We start from the raw sequence: 16,303 nt of genomic DNA on the forward strand, positions 1-16,303 counted from the left end.
CACACACGCACACACACACACACACACACACACACACACGCACACACACACACACACACACACACACACACACACACACACACACACACACAAAGGTGGCTGGTGTATCACTTGACATGAGTAACATGCCTACACACACACACACACACACACACACACACACATACAAACACGCACAAACTAATGCACATGCTCACATACACACACAACCATGTGACACATATAGATACAAAGGAGATGACAGAACTGTAGTTTCAAGAGCTGTCAGTTGTGTGTGTGTGTGTGTGTGTGTGTGTGTGTGTGTGTGTGTGTGTGTGTGTGTGTGTGTGTGTGTGTGTGTGTGTGTGTGTGTGTGTGTGTGTGTGTGTGTGTGTGTTGTGTTCAGATTTCCGGTAGTAAATGACTGGCGGACACACCGGGACAGGCTGATGGTTAAAGCGGCTGCTGAGAGTCAGACAGAACGGGAGTCCATAGGCTGGCTGGGGGGAGGGACGGCAGACACAGCTGGTACTACTGTTAGGGCAGCATATACTTCTGCTGTACGGAAAACACTGACAGACACGCCGGAAAAAATCCCAAAATGTCGATTTCTTTGGCGAAACTTGATTGATTGTACGGTACCCAGTTTGACAGATAGGACCATAGTGTATTAGACGCGCGCAGGTCCGTCCCACCCTGACAGCGTCTCGGACCCGCCGTCTGCGGCTCACGCTCAGACCGGAGCCGCTCTGTCAACGTCAGCAGGCAGACAGTTCCCAGGCTCGGAGGTTGGAGCGTCGAACAACACTGAGCGATGACACTCTCATCCTCTGCATGAAAACGCCTGAGTAGGCAGTAAGTGAAAGCGTAACTAGTTGAAGCAAATTCTATTGGTTTATTCTACTTTACGGAAGATGCCACCGGTGCTCGACATGATCCGTTTGGTGCTTTGGCTCTTTCTAAGCATCAACACTTCTTCCTGCTTCCCGAACTATGTCAGCGATGACGCCGATCAGCCCATCGATCCGCTGTTGGACTACGACCGACTGGACGACGCGTTTGACCGCGTTAGAAACGACACGCTTCGCTGCGAGCCGTGTGAGCCGGACCTGTGCCCGCTGGCCCTGGGCTGCCGAGCCGGTGTGCTGCTGGACGCGTGCGGCTGCTGCAAGGAGTGCGGGAACCTGGAGGGCCAGGCGTGCGACCCCGGGGAGCGGAGTGTGTACTACGGGCGTTGTGGAAGCGGCTTGTCGTGCCGCGTGGACCATCGGGGTCCCGGGCCGGGAGGAGAGCGGGACCGGGAGGAGGAGGGAGACGAGCCGCAGTGTGTGTGCACGGAGCAGGAGCCGGTGTGCGGGAGCGAGGGGATCACCTACCTGAACATCTGTCAGTTCAGGGAGGCCAACTTCTCCAACCCACAACTCAAGCTGAGCGAGAGTGCGCCGTGTAAAACAGGTGGGGACGTTTTTCTGTCTGTCTGTCTGTCTGTCTGTCTGTCTGTCTGTCTGCCCGTTTGTCTCTCTGTCTATTTGCCTGCCTGACTGTCCGTCTGTCTGCTTTGAATTATGTCTCTGTCCGTCTCTCTGACTTGATGTTTGCTTTTCTGTCTGCCTCTCTCTCTGTATGTCTTCCTGCATGCCTATTTGTCTGCCTGCCTGTCTGTCTCTATTCCTGCAAGTATTTAATTCTGTCTGCCTGCTGTCAGTCTGCCTGGACAGCCCCTTGCCTGGATTCCTGTTTGTCCATTTTTCTATTTGCCAGCCTGCTTGCCTGCCTCTTTCTGTCTGCTAGGAATTCTGTTTGTCTGTCTGACTGTCTGTCTGTCTCTCTGTCTTGATGTCTGCTTGCCTGTCTGCCTGCCTTGATGTGTGTCTGTGTTGATCTGTCTGCTTGCCTGCCTGTCTGTCTTTCTGTCTGTCTGTCCGTCTTCCTGCAAGTATTTAATTCTGTCTGCCTGCTGTCAGTCTGCCTGGATAGCCCCTTGCATGCACTCACACACACACCTGTGATCCTGTGGGTCCCAGTCCCTGTGATCAAGGTGGCCCCCGAGAACCAGGTGAAGGGAGCGGGCAGCAGCCTGGTGTTCCTCTGCGAGGTGTTCGCCTTCCCCATGGCCCAGGTGGACTGGACCAGGGACGGCCATCAGGTCCTCCTGCCAGGGGACGACCCCCACATCTCTGTGCAGGTGAGGCAGAGCCGGTGGGGCCAGGGGGGCTGAGCTGTATGTCTGCCTGTCTGTCTGACTGTCTCTCGGTCTTGATGTCTGCTTGTCTGTTGGCCTGCCTTGATGTGTGTTGTGTGTGTGTGTGTGTGTGTGTGTGTGTGTGTCTTTATGTCTATCTTTATGTCTGTCTATGTCTGTCTGTCTTTCTGTCTGTCTGTCTGTCTGTCTGTCTGTCTGTCTGCTAAGGATTCTGAGGAAGGGCGTGGGGGGCCGAGGTGGCTGAGCTCCCCTGAGATAAAGTATTGGGGGGGGGCGGGTATTCTATCAAATGCAATATTGTATTCAAACATGATGCTCTTCATTCAAGTGCAATTGATGATTCTTTCAATGCCATAATGTCATATGAAAGTAAAAAGTAAAAGTATATGAAAGCTAATGGATATAGAAGTAAATGTAAACATTAGAATATAAAGCTGAAGGGCTCCTGTTCATTTCGACCCAGCGGTAGGGATGTGGAGCAGGGCCTCAGCCCAGGACGGTCTGGATCAGGCTGTCAAGGCCACTCATTTGGCAAGACTTATCTGGCTGAGGAAAACTGTGCTAACTTTCCACAGTGTCCTCAAAAAATTGGTTGGACATAACTTTCTATAAAAATTGAGTTTCCGAATCAGGCCTTTCTTTTATTTTTTAATGTGTATCTCAAACAGGGTCTTCCGGGTGGTCTCACATGGCTGAGTTTAATATGTCTTTGTTAAATCCTGACAATATATTCAATATATAAGACTCGGGCCATGTGATTAAACCATGGACCCTTTCCCTCTGACCCCTCCCCAGTCCCGGGGCGGCCCCCAGAGGTTTGAGCTCTCCAGCTGGTTGCAGATTGAGGGCGCAGAGCGCAAGGACTCTGGAACATACCGCTGTGTTGCCCGTAACAACCTGGGCTCCGTGTCGGCCTCCGCCACGCTGGGAGTCCTCAGTCAAGGTATTGCCGCAGAGACCAAATTGAAAACACCTCCCCACACTAGAGTAGAAACACCTCACAGATACCAGAGTAGAAACACCTCCCAGACACTAGATTAGAAAGACCTCACAGACACTAGAGTAGAAACACCTCCCAGACACTAGAGTAGAAACACCTCACAGACACTAGAGTAGAAACACCTCACAAACACTAGAGTAGAAACACCTCCCAGACACTAGAGTAGAAACATCTCCCATACACTAGAGTAGAAACACCTCATAGACACTAGAGTAGAAACACCTCCCAGACACTAGAGTAGAAACACCTCACAGACACTATAGTATAAACACCTCCCAGACACCAGAGTACAAACACCTCCCGAAACTTGAGTAGAAACACCTCCCAGACACCAGAGTAGAAACACCTGACAACTATAGAGTAGAAACACCTCAAAGACACTAGAGCAGAAACACCTCACAGACAGCATAGTAGAAACACCACCCAGACAATAGTCAAAACACCCCACAGACACTAGAGTAAAAACACCTCCCCATACCAGAATTTAAACACCCCATAGACACTAGAGTAGAAACATGTCAAGACACCAGAGTAGAAACACCTCCAAGACACCACAGTAGAAAAACCACCAGACATTAGAGAAGAAACACCTCCCTGACACTAGAGTAGAAACACCTACTGACACTAGAGTAGAAACACCTCCCCACAATAGAGTAGAAAACACCTCCCAGACACTAGAGTAGAAACACCTCACAGACACTAGAGTAGAAACACCTCCCAGACACTAGAGTAGAAACACCTCACAGACACTAGAGTATAAACACCTCCAAGACACTAGAGTATAAAAACACCACCCAGACAATAGTCAAAACACCCCACAGACACTAAAGTAGAAATACCACCCAGACAATAGAGTTGAAACCCCCTATAGACACTAAAGTAGAAACATGTCAAGACACCACAGTAGAAGCACCTCACAGACACTAGAATAGAAACACCTCCCCACACCAGAATATAAACACCTCCCAGCGATAGAGTATAAACATCTCCCAGACACTAGAGTAGAAACACATCCCAGACACTGAAGTAGAAAAACCGCCAGACAATAGAGTAGAAACACCTACTGAAACTAGAGTAGAAACACCTCACCACACTAAAGTAGAAAACACCTCAAGGACACTAGAGTAGAAACACCTCACAGACACTAGAGTAGAAACACCTCACAGACCCTACAGTAGAAACACCTCACAGACACTAGAGTAGAAACACCGCCCAGACAATAGAGTCAAAACACCTCCCAGTCACTAGAGTAGAAACACTTCTCAACACCAGAATAGAAACACCTCCCAGACACTAGAGTAGAAATACCACCCAGACAATAGAGTAGGAACACCTCCAAGACACTAGAGTAGAAACACCGCCCAGACAATAGAGTCGAAACACCCCACAAACACTAGAGTAGAAGCATGTCAAGACACTAGTGTAGAAACACCTCCCCACACAAAAATAGAAACAACTCCCAGACACTAGAGTAGAAACACCTCCCAGACACTAGAGTAGAAACACCTCCCCAACACTAGAGTAGAAAACTGCCAGACAATAGAGAAGAAACACCACCCAGAAAATAGAGTAGAAACACCTGCCAGACACTATAGTAGAAACACCTCCCCACACTATAGTAGAAATGCAAACCCATTGACTTTTTTGCATTGTCATGTTCGACAGCCGTTTGATAGCCTTTGCGAACACACCAAGTATTTTGTGGCCTTTACTGCACCATCCAAACTGATAATCTGCTTGTTCAACCATCTGTCTGCCTGTCCATCTGTCTGTCCTACAGAGGAGCTGTCTGCCTATCTGACAGCCAGTGTCTCTGAGATGAAGGAGATGTTGGACTACAGTCAGCCCAGAGGAGAAGACCAAGATTATTACTGAACGGAATGGAAAATGGACTATACATCATCTTCTCACATTCTCTAAACTCCACACTGACAAGGGTTTGACCAAAGAAAATGTTTGCTTGAAACCCTCATCACAGTGGAGTGCAGCTTTTGATCTGTGGTTATATCAGGAGTGGCCATTTTGCTTTCAACTTCTCTGAGGTCCATAAATTGTTCCGGGACATACAATGGCAGTGGATGAGGTGGTTGGACTACCTAAAGAGATGAGAGTACTGCATGATGAGGACGACATGCATCATGGTGTCACCAGGGGGAACAAATACACTTAATGTTGTTAGTACACTCCAGGAATAATCTATTTATTTTCACATTGTTTCTTCCTTTGAAACTTTTACAGACTGAGTAGATTGCAGCACAAAACATGAAAGTCTTTAAGCAAGAGGGAACAGCAGGACAACATCTGGAAATCCACGAATTCCTGCAGAAGCTGGATTCCGGATTTAGGAATCATCAACAAAAACTGGATTCAAATATTTTATTTTATTTTAAAAGCCTATATCTATTTTTCTATCATATTGTGGTGGTTTTTATCTGTCATGTTTGCAGAAGTTGCTGTTGATGATTTGAGATGAACAAATATAAGCCAGTACACGAAATATTTAAATATAACTTGGACCTCTAAATCCAATTATATAATTGGACATTATAATCACCATTTAATGTTATAAAATAAAAGCAATCTAGCAATTAACCACCAAGACTTTGAGGACTTGCTGAGAAAATGGTGATGGCCTTGCTTATCTGTGTGTGTGTGTGTGTGTGTGTGTGTGTGTGTGTGTGTGTGTGTGTGTGTGTGTGTATGTGTGTGTGTGTGTGTGTGTGTGTGCGTGCGCAAAATACTACAGAACAGAAAATGTGGTGAATCAATGTTCCTTTGTTCGAAGAGTCAACAGACCAACAGCCACACGTGAGAAGAGAGAGAGAGAGAATAAAAAGAGGGACAAACTGCCAGGGAGAGGAAGAGAGGGAGGGAAGAGGCTGTTTTAAGATCTCTTCATACTTAATATCCTGTTCACTGAAAAGGCATTAGTGTGTTGCTGTTTTTTTCTACATGTGTGCAACAGGAACGTTTTCAGAAATGCAGAGGATCAAGTGAGTGGTGATGTCTGAATGTATCAGTGGAAAAAGAAGGGGTCTGCTAGGGAACATATGGTCACTATTAGTGGAAGAAAACTAGAGCATTAGATGGAAAATACTCACAGACCTCTGCACACAACACAGCCTATCACCCTATCACTAGCCTCCGTTCCACTAGCCTCTGTTCCACTAGCCTCTGTTCCACTATCATCTGTTCCACTATCATCTGTTCACCTAGCCTCTGTTCCACTAGCCTTTGTTCCTCTAGCCTCTGTTCCACTATCATCTGTTCCTCTAGCCTCTGTTCCACTAGCCTGTTCCTCTAGCCTCTGTTCCTCTAGCCTCTGTTCCTCTAGCCTCTGTTCTACTAGCCTGTTCCTCTAGCCTCTGTTCTACTAGCCTCTGTTCCACTAGCCTGTTCCTCTAGCCTCTGTTCCTCTAGCCTCTGTTCCACTATCATCTGTTCACCTAGCCTCTGTTCCTCTAGCCTCTGTTCCACTATCACCTGTTCCTCTAGCCTCTGTTCTACTAGCCTGTTCCTCTAGCCTCTGTTCCTCTAGCCTCTGTTCCTCTATCCTCTGTTCCACTAGCCTGTTCCTCTAGCCTCTGTTCCTCTAGCCTCTGTTCCTCTAGCCTCTGTTCCACTAGCCTCTGTTCCACTAGCCTCTGTTCCACTAGCCTGTTCCTCTAGCCTCTGTTCCACTAGCCTGTTCCTCTAGCCTCTGTTCCACTAGCCTGTTCATCTAGCCTCTGTTCCTCTAGCCTCTGTTCCTCTAGCCTCTGTTCCACTAGCCTCTGTTCCACTAGCCTCTGTTCCACTAGCCTGTTCCTCTAGCCTCTGTTCCTATATCCTCTGTTCCACTAGCCTGTTCCTCTAGCCTCTGTTCCTCTAGCCTCTGTTCCTCTAGCCTCTGTTCCACTAGCCTCTGTTCCTCTAGCCTCTGTTCCTCTATCCTCTGTTCCACTAGCCTGTTCCTCTAGCCTCTGTTCCTCTATTCTCTGTTCCACTATCCTCTGTTCCCATAGCCTCTGTTCCCATAGCCTGTTCCTCTAGCCTCTGTTCCACTATCATCTGTTCCTCTAGCTTCTGTTCTACTAGCCTGTTCCTCTAGCCTCTGTTCCTCTAGCCTCTGTTCTACTAGCCTCTGTTCCACTAGCCTGTTCCTCTAGCCTCTGTTCCTCTAGCCTCTGTTCCTCTATCCTCTGTTCCACTAGCCTGTTCCTCTAGCCTCTGTTCCTCTAGCCTCTGTTCCACTAGCCTCTGTTCCACTAGCCTCTGTTCCACTAGCCTGTTCCTCTAGCCTCTGTTCCACTAGCCTGTTCCTCTAGCCTCTGTTCCACTAGCCTGTTCATCTAGCCTCTGTTCCTCTAGCCTCTGTTCCTCTAGCCTCTGTTCCACTAGCCTCTGTTCCACTAGCCTCTGTTCCCATAGCCTGTTCCACTAGCCTCTGTTCCACTAGCCTCTCTGTTCCTCTAGCCACTGTTCCCCTAGCCTCTGTTCCTCTATCCTCTGTTCCTCTAACCAGTTTCCCTAGCCTCTGTTCCTCTAGCCTCTGTTCCCATAACCTCTGTTCCACTAGCCGCCTTAGAACTAGCCTCTGATCAACTAGCCTCTGTTCCACTAGATTCTTGACTAGCCTCTGACCCATTAGCCTCTGAACCACCAGCTTCTTCTTGCCTTCTCTCTTCTCCAAAGGTCTCTGATCAACTAGCCTTCCCTCCATAAAGCCCTGATCCTCTAGCTTCATCTTCAATGGCCTCTGAACCACCAACCTCTTCTCCACAAGTCTGATCAACGAGCCCCTCGGTTTCACCAGCTTATTCTCCCCTAGCCTCGGTGCCATTTGCTTGTTGGACACTTTAGTCCAAAGTGTCTTACAAGAGAGACTTTCAGACCTAAAAAAACCTCAACAACAGGGCTATTGAGTTTGGAAACTCAAAAGGCGGAGGACATGTGTGAAAACGGCTATGTGATGCCAGCTAGCGCAGCTCCTCTGTGTGGCTGGGGTGAGTTGGAGGGGTTCTGGGAGTGTTGATTGCATGATTCTGGTCAACCAAGAGAGAGGTACTCATTTTCCATTTGTAGAATATATCAGTTACAGCAGGGGTCTCAAACTCGCGGCCCGGGGGCCAATTGAGGCCCGCGGGATGATATTTTGTGGCCCCCTACTTGACATCAAAGTTTAGTGTTAGTGCGGCCCGTGCGTTGTTGTCAAACGCACATTTATGCTGAGTGGCTTGCCACGCTTTTTTATTACTTGTGATAGGGTGACCTGATGTCCCGGTTTTGCGGGGACAGTCCCAAAGGACGCTAAAATGTCTGGGTTTCCACCAACCACTATGAAATGTCCCCTATTGTCAGCGATTACAGCCAACGTGATCTAATTATAGCCCGATCATTAACTTAGATTGGGTCAGTTGAGCTCCTATTTTCTGTGGAATAATTGATGCGGCCTAGCCTGACCCAGACTCTACCTCCGGCGGCCCCCAGGTAAGTTGAGTTTGAGGCCCCTGAGTTACAGGATGTGATTTTATTGATTACATTATTGAAATCCCTATCGATCAGCATTGAAAATATGATTTAAAGTGACAAGATAGTCGAAATGTTACACATGGGACTTAAACTCATATTAGCTATGTAAATTAATGAAATTAATTGAAATATAAGGCAATCACAAAACAATGACGATTAACCTCAAGAATAGCCAGGACTTTTAATGACAACTTGAAACGGCTTATAGAGTGCATGGTTTTCCTGTAATATAAGTTTATAGCAACATCAAATACTTGAAAGTATGGATGCAATGCATTATGGTAAAATGGTCTATGGTTGTAAGCCATCCGCAAGCAAAACCTTGATGTAACTTCATATCATTCATTCAAAAGACGACTTGCTTTTGCTTTTCAGTAAGAAAACTAAATTAGTAAAAACAAACGGCACAAATCCTCAGCTCCCCTCCCACTCGGTGCCATCGATCACGTTCTTGTACGGATTTACATTGTCCGCCTCCACATCTCTTACGGCCACTTGGGGCACGGGTGCCCTCCGCCAGAGTTTGGGAACTGCGTAGCTGTCTGTCCCGGTGCTGTAGGGGGGCTCGTGAACCGGGGGTTCGATGTCGATCCCCATAGTCCTCCAGGCGTTGCCCCTCACCTCCTCCAGGTCGTCGTACGTTGGGGCGGCGGTGCCGCCGTACTCCTCCGGCTGGTCATAGATGTGTTCCGCCCTGCCCCGGGCGCCCCTGGAGGACGCCGCCCGGGCCCGCAGCACGTGTTTGATCTGGGAGTCGTCGATGATGTCGTAGAGCGGGTCGGCCTGCTCCACCTGACCGAACATCTCCCCCGGGTCCGCCTTGATGTGGGGGCCGATATGGTCGAAAGGGAGCGAGTACGCCTGCTCCTGCAGGAGCATCAGGCCCGGGGGACACGGGGAGATGCTCCCCCCCTCCTTTGCCTTCGGTTTCCTCTTCTCTCGGTCCTTGCCCGCCGCCCCAGGCGGCCCGCCGCCTTTGGACACCTGAGCGTACGTCATGTCTGGGTCTGGTTGGAGAGGCGGGATGGGAGAGGGGGGCTTGTACGAGATGGGGTCAGTGGGCTGGGGGTGGTCCAGGCTGCTGGAGAGCAGAGGACAGCTCAGGATGGACTTCACCTGACTCTTGCGGGGAATCTGAATCTCTCGGGTCTCCAGAGTCAAACTCTTCACTCCTGTCAAGATTTTGTCAGCAGGGGGCTCTAGATGAGACTGAGAGAGGGGGGAGGTTAATCATTGAGCAATAGAAATAGAACAAGAAGAAGAAAGACAGCTGTGAATGTGCTGATGAACAATGACCTTGTGTTCATGTACGTGCGTGTGTGTGATATCAATGCGTGTGTCCACCTACCAGCGGCGGAGTGAGTTTTTTGTGCACTCCTTTGTCTCTGGTCTCCTCAAAGTCGTCCAACCTGCTGTACTCACAGTCGCCCCCCTGTAGAGACTTCACGTTATTACACAACACGTGTGAGGAGCTAGTGGCCTGTAGGCTGCGGGTGGTAGAGGACTGGTTTACCTGTCCGGGCTGCTGGGGGTTATATAGGGCCCTGTCTAGGGAGATCTCTGGGCTGTTGCCTGCGTCACAGCTGGCTTTTGGGGGCAGCACCTCGGGATGGGCCCTGATGGCGGTGTCCAGGGCCTGGAACAGCGTGTTGCCCTGTCTGGTGTCAAACTCAAAGGAGCCCTCCCCAGATTCACACCTCCTCCCGGCCTCAAAGGAGAAGCTGTTCTGTTTGGGGTGAAAGAGGTTTTAAAGCATCACTGGTTTGGTTTGGTTTTAACCTGTAATGTGGATTCATTGGTCCACCGGCCAGCGGTTCATTCTTGGTTCATGGTTGGTTTAGGTTTCAGTTGAGTGTCTGAAAACCGCTGAAACTGTTTTAATGGACTTGGCCACCAGGATAGTGTGGCATAAGGCTACTTCTGTGGCAAAGTGCTATGCCAGCTTTGTCATCTAATAAACCAATCTAACATATTTTCATATTTTACAGATTGCTTCAATTGGCAATTTGCTCTGCTTAGCATTTTCAAGACCATGCCATATGAATGCCTATGTTTGTGCTCATTTGCCCAAAATGCATGTTTTTTTTCACTGGACAATAAATATTCTCTCGCTTGCAGGCAAAACACGAAACCCAACGGAGCTTCATATTGCTTCTGAATCTGCATCATTGCGGCAGGTCTACAAGTCTCCTTATGAAGCGTCCCTCCACCTCAAAGCGATATTACAAACGATCCCCAGGGCGCCCCCAGACCCCGGTGTTTCCTGCACCTTGTCCCGACCAAAGCGGCGCAGGAAGCGGTAGGGCCAGCTGAACAGGAGCTGGTGAGAGCTTGGGTCCAGCAGGTGCAGGCTCTCGGCATCCGTCCTCAGCAAACACACGCCCGTCAGGCCACACCTTTCCGCTGCTTTGGTTCTCCGAACACATACCCTGAAATCATGCACTAACACACCCAACCACACAGACGCAACCACACACAGACACACACACACACACACACACACACAAACATATGGATACACACGCGCATGCACACACAAACACACACACACACACACACAGGCGCAGACAAACATATGTATGTACATGCGTGCATGCATACACACACACACACTCACACACAAAGACAAACATGCAGGCACACATACACACACACACACACAAACACACAAACACACACACAAACATATACAAGCATTCATGCATAATCACAAACGTGTACACACACACACACAAATCCACAGAGATCAAACAGAGATACAGAGATGTAGACAAACATATTACATATACATACATATTATACAAGGCATTATTTCACATTGCATAATTAGGCTGGCTGGTCGGTTTGGTGTGTGTTCCAAATGCATTGCACATTAATGTAATCTTTAGAGCTGCCTTCAGTCTATTTCCAGAGGAGCAGAAAGTCTGTCCTGAGAAGATAGATACTGAACACCCAAAGACAGGACAGGAAGTTGCAAAAAGCTGCAGTTTCCCTCCATGCACAACTTGTCATTGAAGGAGCAAGGGGCACCGCAGAAGGTTAAAAATAGCTCTGGTGTTAAATCAGCATCTAGACAGTAGACAGTTATTTTGAAGGTATCATGCTGTTGATGAGTGTTGTTTAGCATGCTAACCCACTCACTTAACTGGTTTAGCTCACCAAAGTAGGATTAGAGTTCTGGCTGGTAAGATTTAAGTGTTCTTTATTTTACTGTTTGGATATATTGTAAAACAGACCCTACTGCTGCTTTAGAAGAGCACAAGCACATAAACAAACTCATACAGTCAAACAGGAAAACACACATTCACACGCACACACACACACAGACACACACACACACAGACAGCCACACGCAGATTCACACACACACACACACACACACACACACAGACACACACACACACACACACAAACATAGAAATGCGTGCTTGTCTACTGCATATGCCCCTGCACAAACGCTGAATGTTAATGATGATGATAAAATCAACAGAAACATATATTTTAAGCAATCATAAACACAGACAGACAGAAAGATGGTCAGACAGTCAGACAGACAGGGAGAAAAAAGACAGGCAGTCAGACAGAAAGACAGACACAGTGAGAGGTCAATCGTCAGACAGACAGATAGACAGTCAGACATTACGTGTCTCTCGGCTGCTGTACAGTGAGTTGTCCTCCATGCCCTCCTTATCATTCCTTCCTCTTTTCTGGAGACTGCCTCTCTTCGACTAAACACACAAACACACACACACACACAAACACAACCACACACATGCACGTACAAATACAATCATATGTTCAATTATTTCACACTCACACATTTAAGTTTGTGTGTATGTGTGTTTGTATGTGTGTGTGTGTGTGTGTGTGTGTGTGTGTGTCTGTGTCTGTGTGTGTGTGCATGCTTACGGGCATGCGTGTGTACATGTATCTGTGTGTGTGTTTGTGTGTGTGTGTGTGTGTGTGTTTGTGTGTGTGTGTGTGTTTGTTTGTGTGTGTGTGTGTTTGTGTGTGTGTGTGTGTGTGTGTGCACCCACAGGGAACGCTGTCTCACAGAGTGTGTGGGTCCAGTCGTCCAGGTGCTGTTCGTCCACGGCGAAGACAAACAGCTTGTCAGTGGTCTCCACCAAGAAGGTGCCCTTGTCTCTGGGACACCCGTCTGCCTGCGTCGCCGCCACGCGGATACAGTCAGACAGACGGATCACCTGTGGACAGACAGTCCTGTGTCTCTAGATGGGACTGATAATGTAAGCCAACGTGATTCCTAACCCAGAGTCCACTTGGGGTCGCCTGATTTGCTCATGGGGTCGTGGCGGTAGATATATATATTACATTTTTAAATGTTTCATAAAGGTCTCTAAAAGGCCACTGAATACACCAACAGGCTACCTGATCCGTAACAGTGGGTGAACTACTGCTAATCACGTAGTGGGGTGTGATGTGCGTATGTTCACGGGAAAATTGACATCACGGGCCGATGTGGAGATTTGCATGTGGAAGCAGGTGCACAAAAATGGAAGTTTTGGATCACAAACATTTTCAGATGTAAATAAAACCGTCATAGCACAATACAGTTTTGGAACTACTGCTTCCAACCTCCCTTCAGTTGTACAGTAGTATTTGTACAGTCTAAACAGTACAGCCAACGGCTAGCACAATACAAATTATTCCTAGTCAGCTGCACAACAGACGCCTGGGTAAACAAAACAACAGCTGCATGTCAGTGTGTCGCGACCGTTTTTTTTGCAACGACATTTGCATTCTTTTTTAGATTTCAATATTTCAACCCATCACACAATACTCGTACAGAAGCTCATTTTGTGAAGCTTGTTTGTATACTCCTGTAGCGGCGTACACAAGCGGCAGCAGTTGGGGGGAGGGCTGACCTTCTTGCTGTCCTGTTGTCTCTTCAGGGCCTTGTCGCAGCGGTCCAGCGCTGCAGCTGCACCCTCCTTACAGTCAAAGTACTCCAGCCGGGCGATGGAACAGGAACTCTCCATGAATAACATGAGCCACACACGCTTCCACCTCTACCCACACACACACACGAGGGCGCACGCACACACACACACACACACAAACACACACATACACACACACACACACACACACATGAGTGTGCATACACACACACACACATATGTGTATGCACACATACACACAATTACACACACGCACACATGCATACAAACGAACACACACACAAACACACACAGTAATTATAACACATTGATACTATATTTAAAAGTGTGTTGTGTACTGACTTGCAACATAAAAGAGGAAGAGATCGCAGTTCATCCTTGGCCTGCTATAAAAAGACATCAGAGGTTTCAACATGGAGTTGGGTAATGGAGCAGGGGTTGCGTTAAGGTGATGGTTGCATTCCATTACGTTTTAGCTCCTTATGAAAGCTAGCCCTTGTTTGATCACAAGTCTAACGTTGTCAAGTCTTTTAACATTTCACTGCACGCATTTTATTATAAGAGAAAATAGACAATACATACTGTTTGTATGCTACGCACTACACAAATACAGCTGAATCATTTGGATAGACTGCTCAGGATGAACGTGTTTATCCTTGACTTTTGAAACACTTGACTACCTCACAAAAATAAAACACAACGCATACATAATCTAATTTATAAATACATAATGAACGTTTCCGGCGTACAGTCAAATGCAAAATTCACATTTGAATGGATGTTTTTTGCGTGACCAATGACAGAAACCCTCAGTGAGTTAGTGAGTTAGTTATGTTGACCTGGCAGAGGCTTAACGTACACGTGGCGGACGATGTCATCTTGATCGTTGAGTTCTTACCTTCCCAAAACGCTGCTGCTGGATAAACACCAGGCCCTGCTTCCTAATAGCGTCCTCCATGGTGCTGTTCACTGCCCCACCTGTCTCTCTACCGTCCCTCCGTCCGTCTGTCTGCTCTGCAGGGATGTGGCTTTTTGTATTGGGTGGCTCACTTCCCCTACAAATCACCCTTCCTCTTTCACTGTCTTCTCTTTCCATCCCTCGTTTCTCTTTCTGTTAATCCTGCTGGTTATCTGTCTGTCTTTTAATTTGGATTATTTCACTTTCTTTTTCTCTCGCTCTCCCTCTCTCTCTCTAAATAGTATCAATGTACCGCATGCTGTTTGCGAAAATACGTTTCCTGTCTCTACTGACAGTTGTAGCTATTGTCTTGTGTCTTTATGTGTGCGTGTGTGTGTGTGTGTGTGCGCGCATCCACTATATTTGGAAAGGATATGACACAGTAAAGAGATTAGATTATGCTCTCTGCAGCTGTATGTGTGTGTGTGTGTGTGTGTGGTATTGTGGTTGTGTGTATGTGCATGCGTGTGTGTGCATGTGTGTGTGTGTGTGTGTGTGTGCAGAACCGATTTTTACCTTTACCTTTAAGAGACTTCACCTTGTATTGAACAAGAACATAAAGCAACCAAACTTTGTTAAAAAAGTAAAAAGGCAAAAAAGATAGGCAGTGTAAGCTTTTAGAGGTACAACATAGGGGTGTTTAGTGTTTATAATGGTAGAGTATGGACATTTCATTACCTGAGGAGCTGCTTGCACGGAGATAGAGAGTGTGTGTATGTGTGTGTGTGTGTGTGTGTGTGTGTGTGTGTGTGTGTGTGTGTGTGTGTGTGCGTGTGTGTGTGTGCTTGTGTGAATGAATAAAATAACTAGTGAGCATTTGGAAAGAGCCCTGCTCGATTTTGCCACCAAACTGAAGCTAATTCATTTCTTTCAACTTTTAAAAGCAAAACTCTTGCAGTTTCTCATATGAGCAAGCATCAACTTATAGTCTTGATAATAAATCAATTTCTTGTTTGTGGACAAAGGCATTCCCCTCCATTAATGTCAGCTTCTTCCAGCTCATGGAAAAAACAATGCCAATACAAATACGTTAAATGTTAAAGCTTCAATTACAACCCTCTAGCAAATCAAACCAGATGTTTCAATGTTTCAGCAGGTCATTCTCGTTCTACCATGTTACCATCATAGACAGAGCAAATAAAAAAGTAAACATTTCATGCAATTCTTTATAAACACTTCATTATTGTATTTAGTATGCTGCCGATGACATCTGAAACTCTTTATACCCAGAGTTTTCTTATTTAGAAATGGGGATTTCAAGATGATGTAATGAAATGAGGCTCTTTGTGACCATCATAACTATCTACGAGTTTTATTTGCCACACATTCCATTGGTTAAATCTAATCCAGGCTCCGTCTTAAGCAGCAAGTAGTTCATCCAAACAGAGCACAACACAAACGTAACCCCCACAGTCACAACCAGCAGCATGTTCTGACAGCACATCGGAGACACTGAGGGTACATTACACTGCCATAAGAAGCAGAAGTTTGTTTTCGTCAGTGATGATCAATGAAACATGGTGTAGTAAAACACACTGATGATGCTGTTCTGTAGTTCTACTACTAGACCCTTTTCCAGGAGGTATCAGCATGGGGCAAACACAGGTGTCGCTCATAACACTAACATGGGTGGGCTACTTTTAGGTACCAGGCGTTGGGGGCAGACCTATCTTGGATGCTTAATAAAAAGGGAAGACTCAAAATACAAGGTATGAGTGACACATTTGTTA

The 16,303-nt window shown here is 47.0% G+C and overlaps 2 protein-coding genes across 2 annotated transcripts; one reads left to right on the forward strand and one right to left on the reverse strand.

Annotated features, from left to right (window-relative positions):
* The first annotated feature begins 637 nt into the window (after window positions 1–637).
* kazald3 (Kazal-type serine peptidase inhibitor domain 3) lies at window positions 638–5,724 on the forward strand. Its single transcript, XM_079746644.1, has 4 exons — window positions 638–1,434; window positions 2,004–2,164; window positions 2,978–3,125; window positions 4,963–5,724. The coding sequence occupies exons 1-4, from the start codon at window positions 894–896 to the stop codon at window positions 5,055–5,057; spliced, it is 945 nt and encodes a 314-aa protein (XP_079602770.1). The 5' UTR covers window positions 638–893; the 3' UTR covers window positions 5,058–5,724.
* Window positions 5,725–8,855: 3,131 nt separating this feature from the next.
* Window positions 8,856–14,846, reverse strand: dok2 (docking protein 2). The gene is made up of 8 exons (XM_079729699.1): window positions 14,514–14,846; window positions 13,580–13,723; window positions 12,731–12,898; window positions 12,337–12,421; window positions 10,963–11,135; window positions 10,207–10,419; window positions 10,042–10,125; window positions 8,856–9,902 (listed from the first exon to the last, which is right to left on the reverse strand). The coding sequence occupies exons 1-8, from the start codon at window positions 14,709–14,711 to the stop codon at window positions 9,108–9,110; spliced, it is 1,860 nt and encodes a 619-aa protein (XP_079585825.1). The 5' UTR covers window positions 14,712–14,846; the 3' UTR covers window positions 8,856–9,107.
* Window positions 14,847–16,303: the final 1,457 nt, after the last annotated feature.

Source organism: Pollachius pollachius (assembly GCF_949987615.1).
Source record: "Pollachius pollachius genome assembly, chromosome: 1".
Classification (NCBI taxonomy): Eukaryota; Metazoa; Chordata; class Actinopteri; order Gadiformes; family Gadidae; genus Pollachius; species Pollachius pollachius.